At 38.4% G+C, this 26,709-nt stretch overlaps 1 protein-coding gene across 1 annotated transcript in view; it reads right to left on the minus strand.

Annotated features, from left to right (window-relative positions):
* LOC127662987 (X-linked interleukin-1 receptor accessory protein-like 2) overlaps positions 1-26,709 on the minus strand; it is a 422,943-nt gene that overhangs the window by 123,182 nt on the left and 273,052 nt on the right. The window contains exon 3 of the mRNA XM_052154354.1: positions 10,170-10,443. Coding sequence (XP_052010314.1) covers positions 10,170-10,443 — 274 coding nt within the window. The remainder of the gene's footprint in view (positions 1-10,169; positions 10,444-26,709) is intronic.

Here is a 26,709-nt window from a genome sequence, read left to right on the forward strand (position 1 = left end):
AGATGCAGTGAGAGATGCAGTGAGAGGAGCAGGAGCAGTTAGAGATGCATTCATTTTGTGCTTTTTTAGTTCCCTCCTTTTTATCTGGATGTTTTTTTGTTCAGAATGCTCTTGTGTGATTCATGGATATTATGTTCACTGTAAGCAATACTGTAAAACGTTTTCTGTTCTATCATACCGTGTTTCTACTGTACCTCCTGTAGTAAACAGTAAATGAAAAACAACTGATTTGCTTTTTACTGGAATGCTTTTGAATGTGCACATTACTGTACATGTGGACATACAGTTCCCAACCAAGAAATTTAGTGTAAAAACGGTGGATTGCATGTTTTTGTAGTATTTACAAATGTTAACACACACCATCCCACAATAGCAAAAACAATATTCCAAACCTTAGATACAGTATAAAAACCTCTGCTTCTGCAATGATATCAGTTCAAAAACAATATATCTCGGCTGATAATAAACAAACAATTGAATAATTGACACACAGCTGATTTATGTTGGGTAAATTGGGCCAACCACAGCTGATTCCAGTCTGGCTTAGACTCAGTGGCAGGGGTTATTTTTTCTATTACATTGACACTTATACAGTAAAAGGAGAACTTTGAGGAGTGATGTTTTTGGAAACAGAAACAGAAAAAGACAAACACTGTAATGTCTGGACGAGGAAGAGTAAGAGCAAGGGGCCCAGGGAGAAGAGCAGGCCCAGTGAGAGATGCAGTGAGAACTGCAGGAGCAGTGAGAGATGCAGTGAGAGGTGCAATAGCAGTGAGAGATGCAGTGAGAGGTGCAATAGCAGTGAGAGATGCAGTGAGAGGTGCAGGAGCAGTGAGAGATGCAGTGAGAGGTGCAGGAGCAGTGAGAGATGCAGTGAGAGGTGCAGGAGCAGTGAGAAATGCAGTAAGAGATGCAGTGAGAGGTGCAGGAGCAGTGAGAGGAACAGTGAGAGATGCAGGAGCAGTGAGAGGAGCAGTGAGAGATGCAGTGAGAGGAGCAGGAGCATTGAGAGATGCAGTGAGAGGAGCAGGAGCAGTGAGAGATGCAGTGAGAGGAGCAGGAGCAGTGAGAGATGCAGTGAGAGGAGCAGGAGCAGTGAGAGATGCAGTGAAAGGTGCAGGAGCAGTGAGAGGAGCAGTGAGAGATGCAGTGAGAGATGCAGTGAGAGGAGCAGGAGCAGTGAGAGATGCAGTGAGAGGAGCAGTAAGAGGTGCAGTGAGAGATGCAGTGAGAGGTGCAGGAGCAGTGAGAGGAGCAGTGAGAGATGCAGTGAGAGATGCAGTGAGAGGAGCAGGAGCAGTGAGAGGAGCAGTGAGAGGAGCAGGAGCAGTGAGAGATGCAGTGAGAGAAGCAGGAGCAGTGAGAGGTGCAGTGAGAGATGCAGTGAGAGGTGCAGGAGCAGTGAGAGATGCAGTGAGAGATGCAGTGAGAGGTGCAGGAGCAGTGAGAGATGCAGTGAGAGGTGCAGGAGCAGTGAGAGGAGCAGTGAGAGATGCAGTGAGAGGTGCAGGAGCAGCGAGAGATGCAGTGAGAGGTGCAGTGAGAGATGCAGGGAGAAGAGCAGGCCCAGTGAGAGATGCAGTGAGAGGTGCAGGAGCAGTGAGAGATGCAGTGAGAGGAATAGTGAGAGATGCAGTGAGAGGAGCAGGAGCAGTGAGAGATGCAGTGAGAGGAGCAGGAGCAGTGAGAGATGAAGTAAGAGGTTTAGGAGCAGTGAGAGGAGCAGTGAGAGATGCAGTGAGAGATGCAGTGAGAGGAGCAGGAGCAGTTAGAGATGCATTCATTTTGTGCTTTTTTTAGTTCCCTCCTTTTTATCTGGATGTTTTTTTTGTTCAGAATGCTCTTGTGTGATTCATGGATATTATGTTCACTGTAAGCAATACTGTAAAACGTTTTCTGTTCTATCATACCGTGTTTCTACTGTACCTCCTGTAGTAAACAGTAAATGAAAAACAACTGATTTGCTTTTTACTGGAATGCTTTTGAATGTGCACATTACTGTACATGTGGACATACAGTTCCCAACCAAGAAATTTAGTGTAAAAACGGTGGATTGCATGTTTTGCATGCAAATACCTGTAAAACTGAAACATAAAAGTCTATGCAGTTTTTGTAATGTCAACAATAGCCAGTATTTTGAAAGCTGGTGTACTTTGATTGACTGCATGTACCTTGTGAAGTGAAAACAAGTGTTATTCTTTGACAGAATAATTTCATTTTGAGTCAGATTTCCAGTGTTTTTGTTAAGTTAGTGTGTGCAGAGAAAGATGTGTTCTATTTTGAAATGAAGAGTTAGTATATATTTAACAAAATGTGTTTTTGAGAAGAAAATGATCCATTTGGCCAATTGTGTTTTGTAGGTGTGAGTCTGTGTTAAGAGTTTAGAAAAAGTATCTGAAGTACGGGTAAGCGCTTGTTAGCGATTGAAAAAAACTGTAATCAAAAACATAAAATCCACCAATTCATGATTTTTGTCACATTGTAGCAAAAATACATTATTATAGTGAGATTAAAAGTAGGGATTATGTCATCTTGTGTTTATTTTCATTACTGTCTTGACTCAATTGTGTTGTTACTTTTCATGTCACATTCATGTCAAAAGAATGGTGCTAATGAGTGCGGCCCCAACTTAACTAAGTCTGAGTTACCTAAAGTCCTCTGCCTAAACAATTTTAAGCTCGTCATGCCCATTCACAGCAGATATCATATAATAAAGCCTGATGACCATTAAACTATACTGAACTTTTTGTACATTAGTTTCTAATTTTGAATACTCTTCTTCATTTGAGTACTTTACATTTAGGTACATTTTCATAGGTTACTAATGTTGCATGAGTGTTATTAAGCATTTATAACATGTACAATGACTCACCATTTGACAGGTATTACATGAAAGTCATCCTTATTCTATGTTATTATAACCACGTATAAATAATTTATAATGCATTTGACTTATTAGTCATTAATGAACTCCTGTATGAACATTTAAAGATGAAGTGTGTAATTTCTGCACTACTAGTGGCACCAAACCGAATTACAAAAATAAAGTGTTTTCAAACAACCTTTGCCATAACTCAACCTTTGCCTCAGACTCATCACACGCTTTGGCACTCTCTGATTCCCTATGAACAAATAGACCATACTAAATAAAAGGTGATTGAACATTGTAATGAACAAGACCACTATAACATAAACACAATATCCGATAACATCGCCGGATTAAATGACAGCTGGTGTGCGGGGGATCGAGCAAAAGAGGTAGGATAATTCTTGGTAACTAGTAAGCGAGCGATTTTCAACAACTTTTCCTTGTATAAGCTGCACTACAGAACTTTGGGCTCTTTAGTGACGTTAAAAGCAATCATAGCAAGCACATTGCGGAGGAACATTTTACCCGAGTTGTGATTCGGCATGGCTTCTGGCTCATGAGATTTCATGGTCTGAAGTTACCTGCTTTGCTTGTGATAATTTCATGTTTTGACAGAACAGCTGTCGTATTTGCCTCACCGACACTCACGCGACACAGCCGGTCCTTCTTTCTGAACTGAATGAAAGTACAGGGTTTTAAACATGGATTTTTTTAAACATGGATTTTTGGCTCAGGGACGGTCAAGGCTACAGGCGCTGGCTCTGGGACGGTCGAGGCTACAGGCGCTGGCTCGCTGACCGTGGCAGGCGTGGGCGCTGGCTCGCTGACCGTGGCAGGCGTGGGCGCTGGCTTGCTGACCGTGGCAGACGTGAGCTGGAGAGCGGTGGCTTTCCTTCTCCTCCTCCTCCGGGCGGAAGAAGTTGGCAGCGCTGGCTCATCGATCTGGGTAGGCAAGGGCTCAGGCTCGACAGCCGGAATCATGAGGGGTGGTTCCTCGGGCGCGAGTTTCCTCAGAACGAGACTCACGTACTCCCTCCACGGGTGCTCTCCGGGTACCGGCACCTCTCTCCACCGGGATGACGGTAACCTGACCCAGTAGATGGTCTTCAGGACGTCGTCGTCAAGCCCGGTGTGGATGGCGACCGTGGAGAAGAGTCGTGAGTACTCGCGGACGGGAAAATTTGCCCGGGCCAGTTCGAGGAAAACCGCTGCTAGATCCATTTGGGCGGTCGGTCTTTCTGTCACGATTGTGGGTGAAGGCAGACACAGGACGAGGATCTATCTGCAGCGGTGGTTTATTAAACAAATGGGGTAATACAAAAACATGAACAAAGGATAACATCCACGATGGGAAAAAGGTAAACAAAAACATGGAAGGCACACATGGAGTTAACAGGAACATGGACAGCAGACAAGGAGATAACAGAGGCGAAAACAACGACGGAAAACATGGGCATAAGGCATCTACATTCAACAAAGACCGACAGGGGAAAGGAGAAACAAACAGGGTTAAATACACAAACACAATGAAGACTAAATGAGACACAGGTGAGAACAATGAAGAGTGCAGGCAGTGAGAGAGGCCAGGAATTGTGGGAATTGTAGTTTATACACAGACAGTGAAACACGGGGTGGACAACAAGGAAAACGTGACAGATTCAACCGCAGGCCGAGTGCCGTAGGTAATCACAGCAATGATGTAGGGCCATATCGCACTCTTATGTATCGTGATATTACTTAAATATATATAAATATATATTAGGGCTGTCAATCTATTAAAATTTGTAATCGAATTAATTACATGGTGTCCCAATTAATTAATCGCGATTAATCGCACATACAAATATTTGCTGAGAAAGGCCCTCATATAAAAATATCTCAATATAGAAAGATTATACATATTTATATCAATACACAATTATACATAGTTATCTTTAAATATAAAAATATATATATATATATATATATATATATATATATATATATATATTCAGATAATTAAAATGCGTTGCATTCTTGTGGCAGAGGAGTTAATCATTGATAAGACAATACAAAAAGCAGCTTTAGAATACAGTGTATTGTTTATTACCATATTATTGATCATAAGTCAATCATTGACACACAGTTCACAGCAATCCATTTCACAAGTGAATTTGTCAATCAGTTCAGATTTATTATGAGGGCTTGTTTAAGGGCCTGTCAATTTACAACTAATTCAAGGTGTGTTGCATCATAAACATAAAATGTTTAGGTCACTGTGTCAAAATATAATTTAATACTCAATCTTTAAACACATCTTGAGATCCCTAAGATCGCATTTGCGCTCCTTCAAGTGTTTTGAACGCAAGAACGTAACGCATGTTTGTGTTGTTCTGCCTACTGAAGTGTTTTCTTCACTGTATAAACTGTGTGTTGCTCATACAGCTGAAGTTTCACTTACTGCCCTCTGGAGTAAACAGGTGGTACTACAAGCTTGCATTTCTCAGGAATCTTCCTTATTATGGTCAGTGAGCATGCGATAAATTCCGCAAATTTTTTGTAAAAATAATCACACTGAATTAACGCGTTAAAACGACAGCCCTAATATATATATATATATATATATATATATATATATATATATATATATATATATATATATATATATATATATATTCATACATATATGTCTGAACTCCAGTATTTACGCTGTCTGATTTGTTTTTTGCTGTAGTATCCGAAGCTCAAGCTGTAAAGACACAGCCCTCTTACGGAAAGGGGGCGGGGAGCATTTTTCATGTTTTTGATTCCACACAAAAAGAGGCATTCATAGCATGGTATAATAAATGATCCGTGGGGTATTTTGAGCTGAATCTTCACAGACACATTCTGGAGACACCTGAGGCTTATAATACATCTTGTAAAAAGAGGCATAATAGATCTCCTTTAAATTGAGTTAATTTCTAACAAAAAAATCCTACATAGTGTAGCTTTAATAAAAGATTCGCAGTGGGTACAATTTCTCCAGAAGTGACAATTTTGTTCTTTTTAACACATGAGATTGAAACATGGATTTAATCACACATTTATTTGGTAATATATTGGTTATTCGCATAAATTACATTTGCAACTTGTATGGAAACAGACATATGGATGATGATGCTGGCAAAAAGTCGCTACGGTGACGTACTCGGGTCTTATCTGTGGTAAATTCACTGTGACTTGTTTTATTCACATACTGCACTACTTAGGGTGGAAAGTATGCAAATTGGGACATTTTCTTTTAGAATGCAATGACTTGCACCTTGCTGCTCTGATTAAGTCTGTTTTTATCTTGTCTATGTCAAATCAAATTGATCAAATTGACTCAAATAGGAGAGTGTCAAAATAAATAAAAGTTGATATTGAACAAGGCTGGTAATCAAGCCTGTCTGTGTTTAATCAGCTGACTCTAATTATACTCTTAATAGGGTTGATTTAATTAGAGGGAATTACTTCTTCAAACACTGCCAGCTGGCATATGAGATTTGCATCTAATAAAAAAAAGGAAAAGATTTTGGACGATTGATTACCTGAAAGAATACGATTAGTAGAGAAATATCTTCAAACTATTTCTAAACAAATACAGATCATGTCCAGCTAACTGAGAGAGTATGGACTGGACATCTGTAGACAACATTAAAGAAATATAAAGCAATCATTATTTGCTTTCTGTTTCAGGCATCATGTTTGCAAGAATCCTGATGGCTCCGCTGAGGAAACAATTATGACCATCTTAACTAAGATACAATTTGATTGCCTCTCTCACATAGATGCTAGCAGGGCTGGACTGGGAAGAGAAATCAGCCCAATTACATGGCCCAAAATGGGGGGGGGGGGTGTCCTTTTCTGCATATCGCGCCGCCATTTTTTGGTCCGTTCTGCATAACTTGCCGACTCATTTTTTGCTTATTGCGGCCAATTCGGCACGTTTCGCGGCCGACCCACCAGCCCGCTCAGTTCTCCCGCTGGCCAGTCCGCCCCTGGTCAGCCCCAAAGCACGTTGGCCCACCGGAAAATGCCAGATTGCCAGTCCAGCCCTGGATGCTAGTATTAACAACTCATCTAGATAAGTCACTTCAGGTAAACTCTTGATGTTTATTGAGAACATATGTTAACTCAGAACCTTATTTACAGGATTTGTAAATGATATCAGAAGTACTCCCAGGGCTGTAGCATTCTAATTCCTTTGTTAATGTTAAAATCCTTGAAATGGTCAATAAGATTGGGGGTAAGTGTCTCGCACTTCACTTTAAATCTTTAATCAAAAACAAGGTTGAGCGATGACAATTATTCAGCACATTCTCAGTAAAGTTCTCTCACTCTCTGCTTGAGAAACATGTAACTGTTTCACTTTGTGAAAAATATTTTAAGATATAAAATGTATTTCTTGGATGTCTTTTGATCACTATAGGTTGTTGGTTAAAAGTTGATATGAATGACTGATTTTGTCACTGAGTGTGTTTACATGCAACAACGTGTACGGCTATGTAAACATGTTAAAGAGTGTTCTTTATTGGGGTAAAGTCATAAACAGTTTAAGCAATAACCTTCCAGCACATTTATCATTTTGCCCATTACCCTGATGTAAAGTATTTAAACACTTTACTGCCGTTCTAACCAATGATTTCAATGATCATAAAACACTGATTCTTGAGATAAAGGACAAAAACAAGTCTTACAAACCAAAGTCATTTTTATGTTCAAAATCAAGAAATTCATAATAATGAAAATACTGTAAAAGTTCAATCTAAAGGAAATCTGTTTATTCAGGGCACTTATTACTTATATTTAAATGATTTCATTAGAATTAAAAAAATGCGTACTCTATAATTGGAAGCACATGTTTTACATTTACATTTACATTTATACAAAGCGACTTACAGTGCACTTATTACAGGGACAATCCCCCCCGGAGCAACCTGGAGTTAAGTGTCTTGCTCAAGGACACAATGGTGGTGGCTGTGGGGATAGAACCAGTTACCTTCTGATTAACAGATATGTGCTTTAGCCCACCACCACCACCACCAAATTATCCTGTCCTCAGCAAGAGGCAACAATGCTCATCTGCCAAACAAAATTTCGCAATATTTGTCACCATAAGCGGGAGGAAACAATGGCAGTAAATGGAAAAACACCCGTGAAACGATATCAAGGAAAACATCAAAAATGTATTTTGATACATGCCAAGTCCCAGGAATAGTTAATACAGGTTTGAAGACAGCACAAATATTGCCAAATTGGACTTTCACATTCAATTAAATATGATTCATCTCTGTATACCAGCGAGTCTGATGTGTGACCAATGAGTACACATGCCCACCGGTACATCACCGCAAACATCTCTCATTATAAGTTATACATGTTTTGTGTGTGTTTTCAGGTCTGATTTGGTCACAATAATTCAAAACATCTGTGATGATCCGTCTGTATGAATATAAGAGCTGCTTTTATCTCCAGAAGAAGTCTTTTGTCACAGCACAGCAGATAGAAGGCACAGTATATGTAATTTTGATCACAAACGTTATGCGGTCATACAGTAACGACACATGAAGCAGGTTATGTGCTGCACACTGGCCCAAGGTGCCCCCTCTGAGTCACACACGTTATTTTACTTGGATTCATTTATCAAACACTTTAAAAGTGACGTACACATCAGAAATGTGTTATATGTGATTGTTCGTGTTTTTTTACTCTATATCAAATTCCACTGTTTATTTGGTAGCATTGATTTAAATGTATTGGGTTGGGACAGCAATGTTTGTTAATCGGATCTCCAGACATTCATTATCATTCCTTTAATACAATTTTCTCTATTTGAATCCTCTGCCATTTAGCATGTAAAAAAAAATGCCAGAATACATTTTTTATTCAGATATAATCACCTTTATTTCCTTTAAACAATTGCAATAAACTATTAAATGAGGGGTGTCAATCACATGCCCGTGCAGATCAAGTCCAATCTGGCCCAGGGGATGTTTTGGGGAAAATTAAGGTTACATACACTAAAAAACGTTTGCATTAATTTATTATTTCAGGGTGATATATTCATATAATTCAGTTTATAGCTACAAAAAGTCATTGTGTTGCATGTACTGTATAGCATGTCTCTTAAAGTAACCAGCTGCTTGATGGAGTTGGGAATGTCGCTCCCCCAGTGGGGAACAGTGGAAGTAAAAGTTTGGGAAAGTGATTTTGGCTTACACGGGTCTCTGGAGAGAACATATTCTATATACAAGCACCAACGGTGTGGTGGTGGCGTAGTGGCTAAAGCACAGGGCTGTTAATCAGAAGGTCGTTGGTTCTATCCCCACACCCACCACCATTGTGCCCTTGAGCAAGGCACTTAACTCCAGGTTGTTCCGGGGGGATTGTGTCTGTAATCATTGCACTGTAAGTCACTTTGGATAAAAAGCGTCTGCCAAATGCATAAATGTAAATGTAACGGACTAATCGTCCTAATGTTGTACAATGGCTGTGAGGTTGGGGCAATTGTAGCACTAGTTATGAAATAAAAATTGTATAACTCGTTTGAAATATTCTATCTTTAAATCAGCTGATCAACATATGTTTTTAATATTTTTTCACACAACCATAATAGGGAAGATTGTAACACTATGTGTACTGCGTGCAGTGTCTCCTATACAGCTCCAATAGTACTAGTATGCTAGAATGCTATTCTGAAGTTTGTGGTTGTGTTTTATATTTACAGCTCGATGTGTTTGAAAGGTCTGAAATCTCAGAATTACTTTGCAGCAGTGAGACATTAGTGGAAATTCAGTGCTTTCAGTCCCAGCTGCCTGTGTTTAGCAGTTTGATTCCAACTGTCCTTCTGTATGTGTGAATAAAATCCATACTGAGCAGTGCACTTCTTAAAGTCTGTCCTCCTACATTAGCACAGGGTCTGTGATCTCAGTTATAGCCACTTTTTCACCTTTCATAATTTCAAAGATTTTCGCTTAGGGCCCCCAAAAGGCTAGGGACTGTATATAGACTTGATGCATTAATATAGAATTCAATTAAAGTGCTGTCACAGATGTGCACGTTTACAAGCTATTTTAACAGCTTCAAACATCACATGGTAAAATCAATGTGGAAAAATAAATAATAATAATAATAAACACATGTTCTACTTTCAAACACAGCAGATCTAGCTCACCCCAAATCTGCCCCTGTATAGTCTGAATGTGTTACAGGATGTCTCTGACTGTGCTCTGTTTTGTGTTGTTTTTCTGGAGCACACGTGCTCATTGATGTGTAGTTTGAATTGCTAATGACCCACCTGAGCACACAAGTGTAAAATCCGTTGTCCTCCATCTCGGCTGAGCGAAACCAAATGGAGTCTCCCTCCTTACTGAGCCGGTGACCGGAGAAGATGATTGGCTCCTCAGAGTCGCCCTTGTTCCTGTACCAGATGAGCCGCAGCTTTGCATTTTGTGCAATGCTGTAGTTTGTACGGATGTAGCTGTAGAAGAGAGCGCACTTCACCCTCAACGGCTCTCCGGCCAACACACGATATGTCTTCAGATCCACCGACCAGTCTATACAGCCGTCAACTGTAGGACAGAGAAAATTAACCAATTAACATTTCCAAAGACATAAAACCCTGGGGACATAATGAAAGATATGTATTCTGTATTTCTGAACTCCTTGAAGGTGATATGTGATTTTGAATAATGTTAAAATATTTTCTGCTTTCCCAAATTTATATTAAGACACAATTATAGGTCACATCTGTGGCACTTGATCAAAACATCTAGTTCAATATTTAGGGTTAGAGTTCAAATCACTAGACCTACATATGCACTAGAAATTGACCGATATATTAGTTATATACTTTTGGAACTAGTGATTATAATATGATTAATTAAATATGATTATGTTCACTAAATATACATAGCGCTAACTGCCTACATTGTCTGACCATCTGCACTCAAAATCAGAGACAGCCAGACAAAAAAATAGGAAACCACCTGCATTTAATCAATGAAGTGGCATGACGAGCGCATTATAAAGTATTTTTAATGTGGAAATAAAATCTAAAGAGAGGGAGTTATAATTGCATGTAAACATGGGTCTCGCAGTGATCAGAGGGGCTCAATGAGCATCTGGCAGCACAAAGAAGGATTTGATTTAGGTATGGGGTGACGGAGTAAAATATGGTTGTTCCCTATAAAGTCGGTCACTTCGATGCTGCGTCAGTTGCTGATGCTATGAGTATGTCTACCCAGTATTTACGATCACTGAAGCCCTTTAGAATCAAGCCAATTTCATTGGAAAATAACACTTAATGCTCTGAACCCATTGCAGAGCATTTAAGGTACAGCACATATCTGATTACATTTTTTTCCTTCAGGGTGTCAATATCATCTCTTGTACTCTGGACACCCGAATCTTCGCATCGGCCTTTCATTATTGCACACCTTCACAGTGAGTTTGACGTTTTCTGCTTCCCCGTGGTATTCTGACGAATAAGCTACACTACGCTTCGCCTATCAGTGAATGGACTATTTCAGCTTCCTGTTGTGTTTAAACGAAAGTGTACGATATTGCATATTGTGGTTTGTGTGTGTTTATACACAAGTAGTCTTTTTCAAGATGCCGTTTCGCAAATGTGTTGGGAAAAGCACAACATTAAAACTAAAGAAGGCTGACTAAGGTGTTGCTTTTACGAGTGACCCGAGTTCATATCTGCCTTATTCTGACCCCATCCCACACTTCTTCCCATCCCTATCTCATGTCAGCAAAGACAGACACTTTCTATTAATAAACATTAATATATAATATTTCAAAGGATTTTGTGGAGACACATGTTGAACGTGTGAGACATGTTAAACACATAAAAGTACAAGACCAAATACCATGTTGTTAAGATATAACATTAAACCAAGACCAAATTACCAACAACGATCTTATAAGACACAGTTTCAGCAGCAGCTGTGACGCAAACCTGCTGTTTGTAAAAGAATATGCAAATAAAAATATGCAATGCTAAAGAAAATGCTTTGCATTTGTTTTGAACTTTGTACTTAACTTTTAAGTAATCTATATCTACTAGTAATATTTATCAATCAATAATTTATTTCTAAAGCATATTTAAAAACAGCAAGTACTGACTAAAGTGCTGTACAATAAGATGAATAAGACATTACAAACAAGTTCATACAAAATTATAACACAAACAATTTATTTATGTGGTAATATGTGTGTTTATGCAATGAAGACATATTGCTTGATTAATGGGAATGTTGTACCTTTACTTTTTTACTAAATCTAAATCTTGTTAAGTAAAAAGGAGATTAGAAAATGCATAAATGCAAAATGCATGAGCGAAAATGTTATTCCGCTCTTCTTTTTATCCTCCGTGCAAAGACAGCAACCTGGTCTCAGTGAAAACGTGTCTCTATCTACATTTTTGCAAAACTTGTTAAATGTGTCTCCAGGTACAATTCCCTGCAGTTTCCAGGAGAAATTAACACTTGAGGCACTACGACAACTGAGCTTTATTCACTTTCACTCAAATCATGACTTAAATGGCTGATTATGAACCTGCTATTTCAGCGGTCACCAATTAGCGGACCGCGGTCCGGTCCCCAGCTTGGTTTCATCCGGACTGCAAGGGAATGATCTTTTCTACAGTTTAAGTGAGCAACAAAAGTACGGAGGCTGTACAAACTACACTAATGAATACTATTCTCAACTGCTGGACGCACTTCATTCCCACTCCCCACTCTGCATGTGTTGACTCTCTCTCCACATAAACCCTGGTAAGTGGAGTTGCAGACGAGGCTATTTTAACAACAGTAGCGGAGGCATGATGAGCAACAATATAGATAGATACTAGCATTTAGCCAAATTGAAAGCCACCACCAAAATCAAGAAACCAACAATGCCCGAAGCAGACAAGTCAAATGATTTGTAGTGTCCAATGTACAAAGACACTAAAAACACAAAGTGTCCAATGTACAAAGACACAAAATTCTCATAGAATGGAAGGGGAAAGGAAAAAAAACGAACTTGTGCTTTCACTGTTTTGTTAGTTTTTAGTTTTTTTTTTTTACATTCCGGCAAATTGACTACACTCACCAAGGACTGAATAAGCCCATGATGGCACTGTAACATCCAGTCTATACAATTGTGAGGCGACACCTAGCTCAAAGCTGCACAAATGTCCTGGACTGAATGTCCCTAAACAGTGTCCACTAGATAGCCATGCCTCTGGTAAGCTCTCAAGCCCTCTGGAGTTCTTATCCCCAGGCAGTTATAACTCAATATAACGGCCTCCACTATCCAAAGAGTCGTTATATGCGTCTGCCTTTACGAGAAACAGCACATGAAACGAAAAACTGATTACTCCTGCTAAATGCCTCCATTCTTTCCTCGTACAAATGTAGAGTACAAACTGGACACAAACAATGAAGTCGCTTGTCTTCCGATGAGGAAAAAGGGGGCGGGTGAAAAGCCAGGGACATGAGCGCTGCTCTGCTATCCAATGCTGAAATTCTCTCATTCGCAGTGGTCCCAATGGAATGACTGACACCGTTGAGGCCATCAGACCCAATAGGCGTAGACACAGCCTGAATGAGAATTTTTTCCCTTTTTGAGAAAGGGACAAACAACCGCAAATTGATCCGATGTGCTCTCCTGACAGAAACGCTTGATACAGATTGGAGCAGGAGGCTAGACATTCCCAAATCCTCCTTAGTCTGTACATCCAGCCTGGAGAAGCCCTTGACCATCATTTTGACAGATCAAAAAAGAAACAAGAAAATCATTTTAACCTAGTGCATCACTTTTGACTCTCTCTCTCTCTCTCTCTCTCTCTCTCTCTCTCTCTCTCTCTCTCCTACTGAGTTTGTTTACTGCCTGGCATTAAGATGTGCCATCACCATTTACACCTTGTTATTTGCATCTCTTTTGACCAATTGTGTTAAGATTTCTAGAAGAGGGTCTCTGAGTTCATGAATGCATACATCATTTATTATATCCGTGTGTTTCTGTAATAATAAAGTGCAAAAAATTTCAATAAAAACCAGCATTGCATCATTTCTGCCAATTATACTGTTTGTAATACTATTATGTTTAGAGCGTTATGCATCTACTGAGCATCAGAGATGTATGTGCTTCTCATCAGTGACAATTTATGTTGATATCAGCACACTGAAAATTGTACCTTGAACTTGTGCATATGTGTGTGTGTGTGTGTGTGTGTGTATGTGTGTGTGTGTGTGTGTGTGTGTGTGTGTGTGTGTGTGTGTGTGTGTGTGAGCGTGTGTGTGTGTGTGTGTGTGTGTGTGTGTGTGTGTGTGTGTGTTTTCAATTGTTCAGATCGATGGTTATTTTATTTTAAAGCCACACATAACCGGCAATGTTTAAACTCTTGTTTTAGTGCAGTGGTTAAATGACAATTACTTTCACACTAGAACTCCTTGGTTTCACCAGACTCGCACTTGGGATAAAAATGATAAAATAATAATAATAATGATCTATCATATGAAATCATCCATTGTCATGTATGCCATTATAATGGATGCTACACTCATGAATGTAGCTCTAGTATTTTTTTATATCAAAAAAGTATGACGGATAAAAATATACCATGATGTAAACTCAATCTGTCAGAACAGTGGTTCCAAACTTTTTCAGTCAAGCCCCCCCTTTACTAATCGAAAAATGAACTTTCCTGATTTGGGAGCTGGGAAATGTTTGTTTTCTACTCCAAAACAGATTTTGTTTTCCTTTTATCAGACTATTAATGATTTGTGAATTATTCTGATTCTAGAAATATCTGACGCCAAACCAGACCAGTTTGTTTCTTAATCTCAGATATCATCAGAACAGGAAATGTATTCAAATAGTACACATGCGTTTGTCAATCTTTCATAAAGGTTCAGACTTTTATTCTACATTTGCATCTGTAATGCCTTACCCAAACGAAAGACCATGGATGGCTCCTCATATCCAACAGTGGTTATTTCGGTAGTTAGTCTTTCATAATTTAAACTGTTTATTTGTTAAACAATAATTTAGACTCATTTAACACCACTTTTAATATACAACTTCCACAGTTGTAATGAAATATTCTGTTACAGTTTACTGTGATAAATGTTAGTAAGGGTGTTGTTGATGTGTAGATGTCAAAATCCTTGCAATTAATGCTGGTGAAGAGCAGGTGTCAGAATGTCAGTGCTGTAGCTATTTGAAATATTGAATTACTCCATAGCGCTTTAAAATAGAACACTCTCATCAAGAATTGAAATGGGTCACATAAGTTTGGTCATCTGCGACCAAATATTGAGAGAAGCCCAGTTTAATGAGACAGTCATGTGATCCGCTCTGCGCTATACTGTCACTGGAGCTCACGTATCGAGGGAAGCCTGATTGACGTGTGTCGCGTGTGCACCTTCACCTGCACCTGCGTGCTCCAGAAATACAGTAAGATAGAGCAAACACTCATGCGAAACCTTCTATTAGCACCCTGCGCTCATCCACGTTCCAGATGAGAAGCATAGTTAGCACTTATAATACGGCAAAAGCAAGACGAATTTGAAATTCAAAAGCAGAGGATTTAACTGTGGACTTAATACTTTCAAATGTACAACAAGAAAACAAACTGGCAAAACAGCCATCTCTCCTCACTGAGACACTGTCCTCTACAGACTCACAGTCCAGCTGAAATATATCAGTCAACTGCACAATCGGATTGGAAGCATGCTTCAATGGTTTATGCTTAATAATAATAATTATAATTATATACCTATTTTTTCTAATGACTTCCTTCTATCCCACCGTCTCCCTGGGAGGCTCGCCTCACACTGTGTGAACCACTTATCTGAGTGACAGGTCAATTTTATTTATTATATATAACAAAACCTCTGCTAAGAACATCTTCATACAAAGAGCAAATTCAATAAATACATTTCAAAAACCATCAGCCAATGAATTATCACTTATCTGCTTTTTCCATGACCTTAGTTATTGGTATAGATAAAATCCTAAATGAATCGACCTCTAGTATGTGCAACATTAGTTACACTTGCCTTGAAAATACCAATAGAGCATGCAGCGTACAGAATGGAAAATCTGCTTAAAAATAAATAATAAATTCACAAAATGAATAAATAAATAAATATTGATGACTTATCTTGCTCTTCACAGATGTTCGTCCAATCCAATCCTCTCTAGAATGGAAATGTCCCTACCTCTAATCACACCTGTAACTGACTAGCAAAAGAAAGTATCAAATCAGGGATCATGTCTGTGACGTAGCGAAGCCTAATGCTATTTAAAAACAGGGGCGAGCCGTTCCCGTATGTCTCCCTGAGCTTCCTGTTTCAACAGGAAATAGATTACAAACAGGAAATAAAATTTAAATCCATTTAAATTGAGTCTTTAAATGAGTTTGTAATGGCAATCATCACAGTAAAACAACTTCTGAAACATGAGCAAAACTCCTATAATTGTACATCTATCTCAAAAGAGTCACTGGCAACCCAGCCATATAACTCTCTCACTGGCATTAGCTGCAATTTTACTGCACTCCAGTATTTCACACTGATAGACCGCTGGAGCTCATCACAGTCATGGCCACATATCAGCATGAAACACTGTAATTTATGAGCAATTACAGAGGTGTTTGTGTGCGAACCCTGACTCATCACACAGCCCGCCTCCCACCACATAAATATCCCTGACATTCAAAAGCTGCCTGTTTTGATTTATATCAAGCGCTGTCACAATCACACATTTATGGCATGGATTTTGTTATATACACTCAGTCTGATGAATTTTGTGGAGCTTTTTTGAAATAAAACCTGCTATGATAGCCAGAGAGGAGAAAGTGATATCACACATGACTAGACAGGAAAAGTGTGTCCATTTAAGGGCATGAAATCGCACACACTTGCATGCACACTAGATGCACAGAAGTGCAGTGTATTTGATTGGTCTACTGTGTTTATGCGATGCATCTAAGGCAGAAACAGCGTGCCGAGCGCAAAGGTTACATGTTACGAAAACAGGCAGCCATATGTTGCCCCGAGCCATTATGCAGACAATGCGCTTGTCGAAAATGATTAATTTATTGGTTATTAGGTGCAGCATAATGGCAAATTTGGACAGGATATGCCTTACTTGCCATGCCAATTCACGTTAAAATGCAAAACACATGGCAGCATGCGACGGAACAAAGCTTTGTACCGAATCCTGATTGTTTGCATATGTATGAGACACACCAAAGTTTGTGAAAAATTGCTCCTAGAAGCAGGGTCTGTCACAAAAGAGCACACATTATGCATGCAGACACAGAGGGTATTAGTGAACTTTTCAACAAAACACTAAATCCAGTTAAAGTTGTTTCTCACAACATCACAGAAACCAAAGATATGTGATAAAAAACAAACAATGAAACTAAGATTTAAAGTGATGTAACTTTTTCAGTGTTGAAATACTTTCTCCAATCCCCGCTTAATATGCAGAGACAACTATTAGTAAGCCATACATATGTTAATTTTCTCCAACTCCAAACTCTTTGTTTCTGAAAATTGTTCTGTTTGTTTTGAGAGATCCACAGGACTATCTTTGTTTGACCAATGCAAACGGGTTTATTCAGACAGCTATTTCAAAAACAACATTTATTTTTGCAATTCTGTTTGTTGGCTCAAGTGGCGTATCATTTACTTCAATGTGGTTAGCTACTTTTTTTACTAGCTTGTAGTACAGCTAACTGTTTTTTAAAGAGTAGCAGCTTTACTATAGTTTAACTACATTAAGTTATGAGAAGCTTGGGAAGCTACAGTTTCAAAGTACAATAGCTTCTCCAAAACTGGGCTGACTAAATAATGAATGAATTTTCATTTAAAAACAAAAAACAAAACAACAATGACTTATATTCACTTTCATACAAATCACCAGTAAAACGGCAGATTATCAGGTCATAAACACTTACTTTCCACCCTTTCCACACAAAATGCAATATTATGACATATAAACACTTTTACTATAGCACAAGACTTGTAATATGACACATTTGAACATTTTCCAACTGCATTTGCAAGCACTTTTGACACAATAAAATGGTGTGGTAGTTCAACTGATGGAGCGTTGCACTTGAGATGCAAATGACCGGGGTACAAGTCGACACGTGAACCAAAAGTGTCATAGAAGGAAAACATAATGATGTGGTTGCTTCAACAATTGTGTTTTTCATCTCACATTTGCTCTTTCTGACACTATCTGTTAGGTTTATGTTTAAGGTTTAAGGTAGAGAGGTCAGTTTTGTTGATTTAAAACACGATAGCATTAAACTTTAAAACCTCATCTGTTTGGGAGAACATTAAACTCGCTTTTTGAGTCACACAGACGACATTTCACATCAGAACTGTGGCGAAACTTGTAACAAACTGCTTAATATCATTTAAAAAAAATGTTGCCTGTCATATAATTTTCACGTTTTTTTCAATAAAAAAAATACTAATATATAGTATCAGGTTCAATGCAGAACACAATCACACATCAATAAAGAGGTGAGACTTTAAACATCCAGAAAACACATGAACACACACACACACATGAACACACACACAGGTTTGTTTGACTATATTAGTGAGAACAGCTCATAGACTTCCATTGATTTCTTATCAGGCTAATGCCATTTCACAACGCTAGCCCTAAACCTACAGCAAACCTCACCATAGCACAAACATGTGCACACCACTAGATTTGAAGATCAACATCATCTGACACATTTAGGAGCCTTTATTTGTATTATATTCCTAGTGAGGACATTTGGGCCTCACAAGTTAAGACAAACCAGTCCACACATACCACACAGGTCTACTGTAGGTCTCAGTCAGACTGTTCTGTGACAAAGTCGCTAGAATTGCTAGATATGCTAGAATTATAATGTTTGAAATAAATGACAAGCAACAAAATAAATCCTGCTCTCTCTTTTCTTTGTAGCACAATCAGATTTGACTATGGCAGCATGGTCAGGTTTGAAAGCATATTAGAGCATCATTGCAAAATCTGACACTTTAACACAAGGTTTTTTTTTTACAAATACATATTTTTTATTATGTATAAATATACCGTATAGCTAATTCATAACTTGTGATAATATCTAGAAATTACGTTTGACACAACATTGCCTTATAGAGATCAGCTAGTCCATCGAACAATGAAGCCATCTACTGGCCATAGCTGTCATTTCATCTATTTTTTTTAGATGATCATTTTTAAAGAATCTACACAAAGCTCTTTCATTCATAGTGACCACCACATCTGTCAAGATCCTAAAGGATTAAAAAAACACCAAGTTTGACATCACTGATGACAAATTTCTTTGGTTCTTGCACGTGTTGTAACCTAACACAACACGTAATTTAAAATATGTGGAGGGGACATATGAGAAGGGAAGTACAACCTACGACCACTACAAAGCCAAGTACTCCTAAATGTTACCAGCTCTGGCTACCTGGGAAGTTTCCTCTTCACTACAGCTGACATTGACTGTGAGATACAGCATCATCTGAAATGTGCTGCAGCAGCTTTTGGACATCTAAGAGGACGTGGCTTTCAGAACCGGGACTTGAAGAATGAAACCAAAATCATTGTATACAAGGCAGTTGTCTTGTCCACACTTTTATCCGCACCTTAACCATCTGGAAGGCTTCCACCAACGCCATCTTTGCAACATTATGAAGATTTGCTGTAGTGGCTAAAGCACAGGGCTGTTAATCAGAAGGTCATAGGTTCTAACCCCACAGCCACCACCATTGTGTCCTTGAGCAAGGCACTTAACTCCAGGTTGTTCCGGGGGGATTGATAAAAGCGTCTGCCAAATGCATAAATGTAAATGTCAGTGTGCTTCATGAAACCACCAGCATTGAAGCGTCTCACATTCGAAAAGTTTCTATTTTTGTTATTTTGAAGTAACATTGCACGAAACTTGGTTGCGTGTGCAAGTGTTTTACTTGCATGGTCGAAGATTGTGCATAAAGGGAAAGATCGGTCTTGGGATAGTAACAATCGATACCACAATTGTTCAAATGAAGATTGCTATAATTGGAAAAATTATTATTATTATTTTTACGCACGCTAGGAAAAAAACAGCATATGCGTTTGGAACAACATGAGGGCGTAAATAATGACTGAATTTTGTATGAAAATTGTTCGGTTTGTATGAACAATTCCTTTAATTGATCCATTTTTTCAGTTTTCCACTCACGTCATTCGTTTTTTCCTTATTCACAGCTTTGACTTTTTTTGATTTTATTCACACTGTGATTTTCAGATCCTAATATGAAATCCATTGTGAAATCCATTGGAAAGCCCTGCGCCTGCAATAATAATTGCCTGACCTGCTTACGGCACAGCGGCTCACTCTATTAAGAAGCAGTACAGCAATTTCAGCTATGAAAGCTGAAAAGGTACAAAAAGTCAATATTGGAGCACCAGTCCACCAAATACTTTGTGCTGATATGCAATTTCATTGCTTGCGTCTGATAGCTTGTTTATAATTCCTCTAAAGTGTGAATGAATAGCTTGTAGTGGACATGTATCTTTAGGGAGGTGTAAATGGAGGCCGTTCACCATCTTATCAAAGACAAATCAATATGGAAATGCGCGGAGGGTTACGGTTCTGCTCGGGTGATTGCACCTGTATGTGTGAAAGTCGTAGGCCATTTGATATAAATGGACTGTCGTGTGGCTGACCCAATTCACCTCAAACTGATTTATTCTCACCCGTCACTGCCATAAAGACTCTCACTATATGTGAGATTCGGTCAGGGTATCACATTATTTCCATTTTAACATTTGTGCAAACATAATATGCATTTCATAAATACATCTTTGCAGTAATCTAATCAGACTTCTAACTCGAGAGCTGTCTACCTGGACAGCCTTGTAAGGCATCATAGAATATCATTCTAGCATTATTCTAGCGCCTTCTCAGCAGTCCCACCAAGATTTTATCTTGATTATTGCAGGCCAAAATCATTACATTTGTTGCAGCTTTTCTTAAGAATTGTGATGTCATTTGCAGCACTGTTGCTGTTGTTTTGCAGTAGAGTCACAAAAACTCCTTGTATTCTCGTCTCATTTGTGTCAATGATGGTGTAAGTGCACTAACATGCAACTATTTTAGTGCATAATAACTGAATATGCAGTTAGTGGGGGGGTTATAATAATATATCCTCAAAAATATATAATACATTTAATAGGTGAAACCCATGACATGGCCAATACGAGTGAATGAAAGACCCTACATTTTTTTCAAGATTAACATTTTCTGATTCAAACAATGCAAGTAACATTTGGTATGGATAAAATAGTAGACCTACAACAAAACTGTAACCTAAAAACACAGATATAGTAATAATTAGTCCTGTAGTTAGACCCGCTTATTAGATTGTCTGACAGCAATAATTTTATCTAAATGTGATTATTTGAGATTACTGCAAACATTAAGCACTTTAAAGTGTAATTAGTGATGTCATATATCCACTGAACATGAGTCAAAAGTGATTAGTAATTACATTTTACAAATTTTAAACAATATGTGTAATTTTCCGGTGCAACGGTGCATAGTATTATGTGAGCACCGCACTCAGAGCAGCTCCTCAAGAGTGCGTGAAGATTAAATGAAAGCTGTGATGTACGTGTGGCGTGTGTGGTCCCGTGACCTTTTAGACAAGAATTTTGATAGTAAATGCTAAAGGATCCCCCTTGAGTGTCTAAGTACTACAATACCATCCCGATGGACAATAGACATCCCAATAGACTTTCCGACATCCTCGACACTTCTTCCAAAATACGGGATGTCCTGGCGAAGAAGGGACAGCTGGCAACCCTGTGTCGAGATAATAGAATGGGGACTGTGCAATTGGAGATGTCTTGAAGGTCAAGCTTTTCAAACATTTGTTTCTGCTGAAAATATTCGTCAATTAAAAGAAATATGATATATGACTTGAAAAATGTTTCGATTTATATACATATTTCTACGTCATCACCTCTAGGTGGCGCTCATTTGTGATGCAGAGGTTTGTGAAAGTTTTTGTCAAGCTGAACTAAATTCTTAGGACATGAATAATATTCTGAAGGTGTCAATGAATCTTATTAAAAATGCTGATGCTGTATTCCAAGCCACTCAAATGATTTTTTTAAAGGTCTGAAGATGGTGCTGCGTTTAACACAGAGAGAAGAATGTCTGTTTGTCTCCTGTGTGTTGAGCTTCTTTTAGAAACTGCGGGATCATGAGGTCATCCAGACAGGGAACGTGGGCCCACCAGAGGCACTTGGTGAGGTGAAGCCCTCAGCATACTGCTGCTATTGATCTCTCCCTGGGGGAGATCTATGTGCTTCGTTAAGGTATACATTTCAGTGTACACTTTCCTGTGAGCTGTAGCTGTCCATGAGCTCTGATAAATAAAGCATTTACTTGTATACAGCCTCCGTTTACAGGATTTTAAATTTGTACCAAATCCCTTTCAAGGCAAGTCTGTCCATTTAAGTCAGCAGCCATCTTGGGAGCTATTTTCTATTGATTCAAGCAGCATATAATGTAAGTACAAGTCCTTTCTACTTGAATGGGAAAAGACCAAAATCTCCAAAATGGTTGGTCAAGATTATGATCAAATAACATATTTCAAATTAGCATTAAAATCTGGCAATAATGGTATCATAAATTCAGCTTCCTTAGCTCAGATCATGAGTTTATTATGACATCACATTGCTTTGTCTTGTTGCCAACCAATTACTGTATTGCTGATCTTGGTTTAATATATATTGTTACATATGCCCTTTTCAATAAATACAGGAACTGACAATTCTCTCAGGGACAAAAGACAAATCTGGCAGGGGCAATGCCACCTCTAGGCCCCCCATTGGCCCAGCCATGATTAGCCAGCTATTCACAATTTGAACATCTCATCCATATGCCATATCATCAATACATCTCACGTGCAGACTCAGAATTATTACGCAAATATTTAGCTAGAAGATGGTCATGATCTTTTCTTAATCAAGTATGTGTTTAATTGGTTGATGGTACGGTGTCATTGCTTGAGGCACACCTACATAACTGACCTAAGCCTCATTTAAGAGCTATTTTTACCTGACTCATTTTGTGATAGGAGATACAGACCACAGGTGCTGCTATAGGAGGGTGTGTTGTGCTCATATAAGCACAGGTGATAAACTTTACAGTACTTCACACGATTCAGTTTTCTGTAAGAGATTTATTATAGTAATCAAACCTTCTTATACTGCTGTGATGCTAAATGAACCTTATTACTAACAAATTAATCAATATTTGCTTTTGTAAATACTTTAGATTTTTACATACTGAAGAAGAAGAAAAACCCTATCCTTGTACACCTCCCACTCCCCCCCAAAATTCGTTAACACTTTCTATGAAGCCCATATTTAAAATGTGATGTAAAGTCATTATAATTCATAAGTAATGTCTCATAATACACCATTTAATATGTTATAAGTTCTCATAAATATTTGTAACCGCAATTATAATACTTTCCTAGTCATAGTTATATCTTAGAGTATAATGCATTATAACAATAGCCAACATCCAATTGTATCTGCAGAAGCAACACACACACACACACACTCTGGACTGATGGGTAAAATTATCATCCACAACCATGTGATCCAACACTTATGATTGAATAAATAAAAAATACATCACATAGTGATGAAATCAAACTCTGCTTAAGAATGGTGTTGCATAAGCATGCATGCGTAAAATCTCATTACACAAAGATTTCCAGATTAATGAATAATTTACAGTGTGCACAGCACAGGTAAACAGAATAGAGTTTGCAGAACTGAACCTTTCAGAAGGGTTTCTGCAGTGGTGTTCAATCCATATATATACTGTGTGCCATGTTATTATACTGTATATTAATAAAGGTAAACTCTGTGATCTTGATTTAGAATGAATGTAAATATTCATGAACATGAATCAATGTGCGAAAGCTGGTGCAGTTTATTTCGATTATATGATTTATATCATTTTTATTTCCTTGTCACAAAAAAAGCCTCATATATTTCTGCAGAGTTGTGTGAGAGTCAATGTATTATTAATTTAAATATAATTTACATTGAAAACTATCTACAAATTTTTGCACATTGTTTTTAATATTGAATTACCATGGAGACTAAGGGGGCTTTCACACTTGGTTCGACTGCCTGTTCCGAACCCGAGTTCGATTGCTCCCCCTGCCCCCGATGGACTGTGTTCACATTATATATTTGTATCCGAACCGCGGTACGGTTGCGTCATGAAGCTGCAGCTGGTGCGTAATCGTGTTGCTTGATAACCGCGAAATGAAAAGGCGTCAAAATTCAATGAATAGACTTGCTCAGTTCACATTTGTTCTTCTTTTTTTTAACCTTTGGTTTTGTTTACAACATCAAGATACAGAAACACACTTGCGTCTGTCTGCCGCAAAAATACTGAAATCGTTCAAAAGACAGCGGGCTGTCCGCCGAAGACAATTTTTGCGAAGGCAAGCAGAAATCATCTCTCTGCTTGCAGCGCGTGTGCGTCAATCCCGCTTTTCGTCAAGGTAAGTGTATTTACAAACACACACACACACACGCACGCGCGCGCGCACGCACGCACGAAAGTAAACCCTTTCCGCTCATTTTGAAAGTGACGCGTGTGAGACTGACGACCACATTATACGTCATCAATAGTGGTTCACTTCCGCGGTTTGGTTCGATTGCGTTCATATCAGCAGTGAACCGTACTGGAGTTCACATGAACCGTACCCCAGACCACCTTTTTAAGCGGACTCGAGTACGGTTCGCGGGTGCGCACCCGAGTTCGGAAGACAGCGTTCACATCATCCAAACGAACCGAACTCTGACGTCATTCGAACCGGGGTGCACACCAAAAGTGCTAGTGTGAAAGCCCCCTAAATGTACCTGATATCATATTGTCTACGATCGGACATACTGCTGACTCATGGTTTTGTGTCTCCAGTCTTGTACGAGAAATTGTGCAAAATCAGGCCACAGTAAAGAGATCAGCAAAAACTGAACAAACTTCATGTGACTGGTGGCATGACCAGATAACCTGCCATTTTACTGGTCATTTGTATGAAAGTGAATACAAGTCATTGTTGTTTTAGCACCTTTAATCTTTATTTCACCAGGAATCTGCCGTACTACGTACAATGAGTAATGTAAATATCAGTTTGCAAACATGTAGGTACAGTAACGTGATTCTATGAGACCAGGTTTAAAAATCAGCCATAAAATATATTTATAATGGTGAGACATTAATTATATTTGTCAAAAAACACGTAGCAATATTTACTCAAACAATATAAAAGATATCTGTGATCCAATCTGACCAGAGAGGTACAGAGAGGAGGTGAAAGAGAGAAGGGCCGTGATCGTAGAGGAAGGACGGCAGTGGGGGGATGAACAGTATGAGCAGCTATAACTCAGAGAGAGAGAGAGAGAGAGGGGATGAGACAGAGAGAGATAGAGTGAGCAGACGGGACAAATGTCAGAGGGAAATATATAGAGAGGGTGGAAGACAAATCAAATGCAGGAGCAGCTATAATGAAGAAAAGGGTATGAGTGTAAAAAAAGAAAAAGACAGACATCATAAACATATTGATGCTGCAGGAAATCCCACACACCAATAACATTCACTGAAGAAAATGCATGGCCCCTGTTAGTGTATGCAGGTATATTTATGTTGGTTAATGCCCTACACAGACTGATCTGTGGATAGAGACCTTGAAAATGTTTGATTTATTTATGGTTTATAAAGGGGTTCATTAAGACTAAAATGAAATTAATTGAAATGCAGTTACAACAACAGGACTTACTGTAAATACAACACCTGTGAAATAGTGAGCATTTTTAAAACATACACATTATACTGTAAATGCTTAATAAATACACTGCAACATTAGTGACCTATGACAATGTAGCTTCATACAAAGTGGACACATATGAAGTATTTATTAAGGAGTTGCCTCCATTAGAAAGCTGTATATAATGTTCAGTACTGATTAATGGCCATCAGGCTTTATTATATGATATATGTTGTGAATGAGCATGAAGAGCTGAATAGTGTGTCTGCAGAGGACTTTGGTAACTCTGACTAGTTAAATTGGGACAGCACACAGAGCAGCACCATTCTTTTGCCATCAACGTAACAAGAAAAGTAAATCAAGACATTACAGTAATGAATAAATGCAAAGCAAACTGTAGCAAAATTACACAATCCCTCCTTTTAATCTCACTTTGCTGTGGTGTGACATAAATCATTAATTAGGGAATTCTTTAATTAATACATGTATAAATGATTGTGTTTATTACACATTTATAACATGCAAATAAAAAAAAGCTCACTATTTGGCAAGTATTGCATGAAAGTCCTCTTTTTATTCATGCTGTAATAACTGTATCTCAATCATTTATAATGTTTCTGTAAATGAATTATTAGTCATTAATTTATAAACCTTTAACAAAGAGAACATTAAGCGAATGTTCCGGGTTCATGAAAAGTTAAGGTCAGTTGACAGCATTTGTGGCATAATATTGATAACCACAAAAATTGAATCTTCTGTTAAAACTTCTGTGTATTATTTGATCTGTAAAGTTGTTTAAATTATAATTTTACAGTCATTGTAGGGTTTTAGGGTTTGTTGACATTACATCGACATGGCAACAATGTAAAATTTAACTGTAAACTGGTTATAACCTTTAACAGAAAATGTTTATAAGTGATTTTATCACACTAAAATCATGTTAACACACATATAGTTTATGTCTTGTGG

The sequence above is a fragment of the Xyrauchen texanus genome, chromosome 23, assembly GCF_025860055.1.
Source record: "Xyrauchen texanus isolate HMW12.3.18 chromosome 23, RBS_HiC_50CHRs, whole genome shotgun sequence".
NCBI classification, from domain to species: Eukaryota; Metazoa; Chordata; class Actinopteri; order Cypriniformes; family Catostomidae; genus Xyrauchen; species Xyrauchen texanus.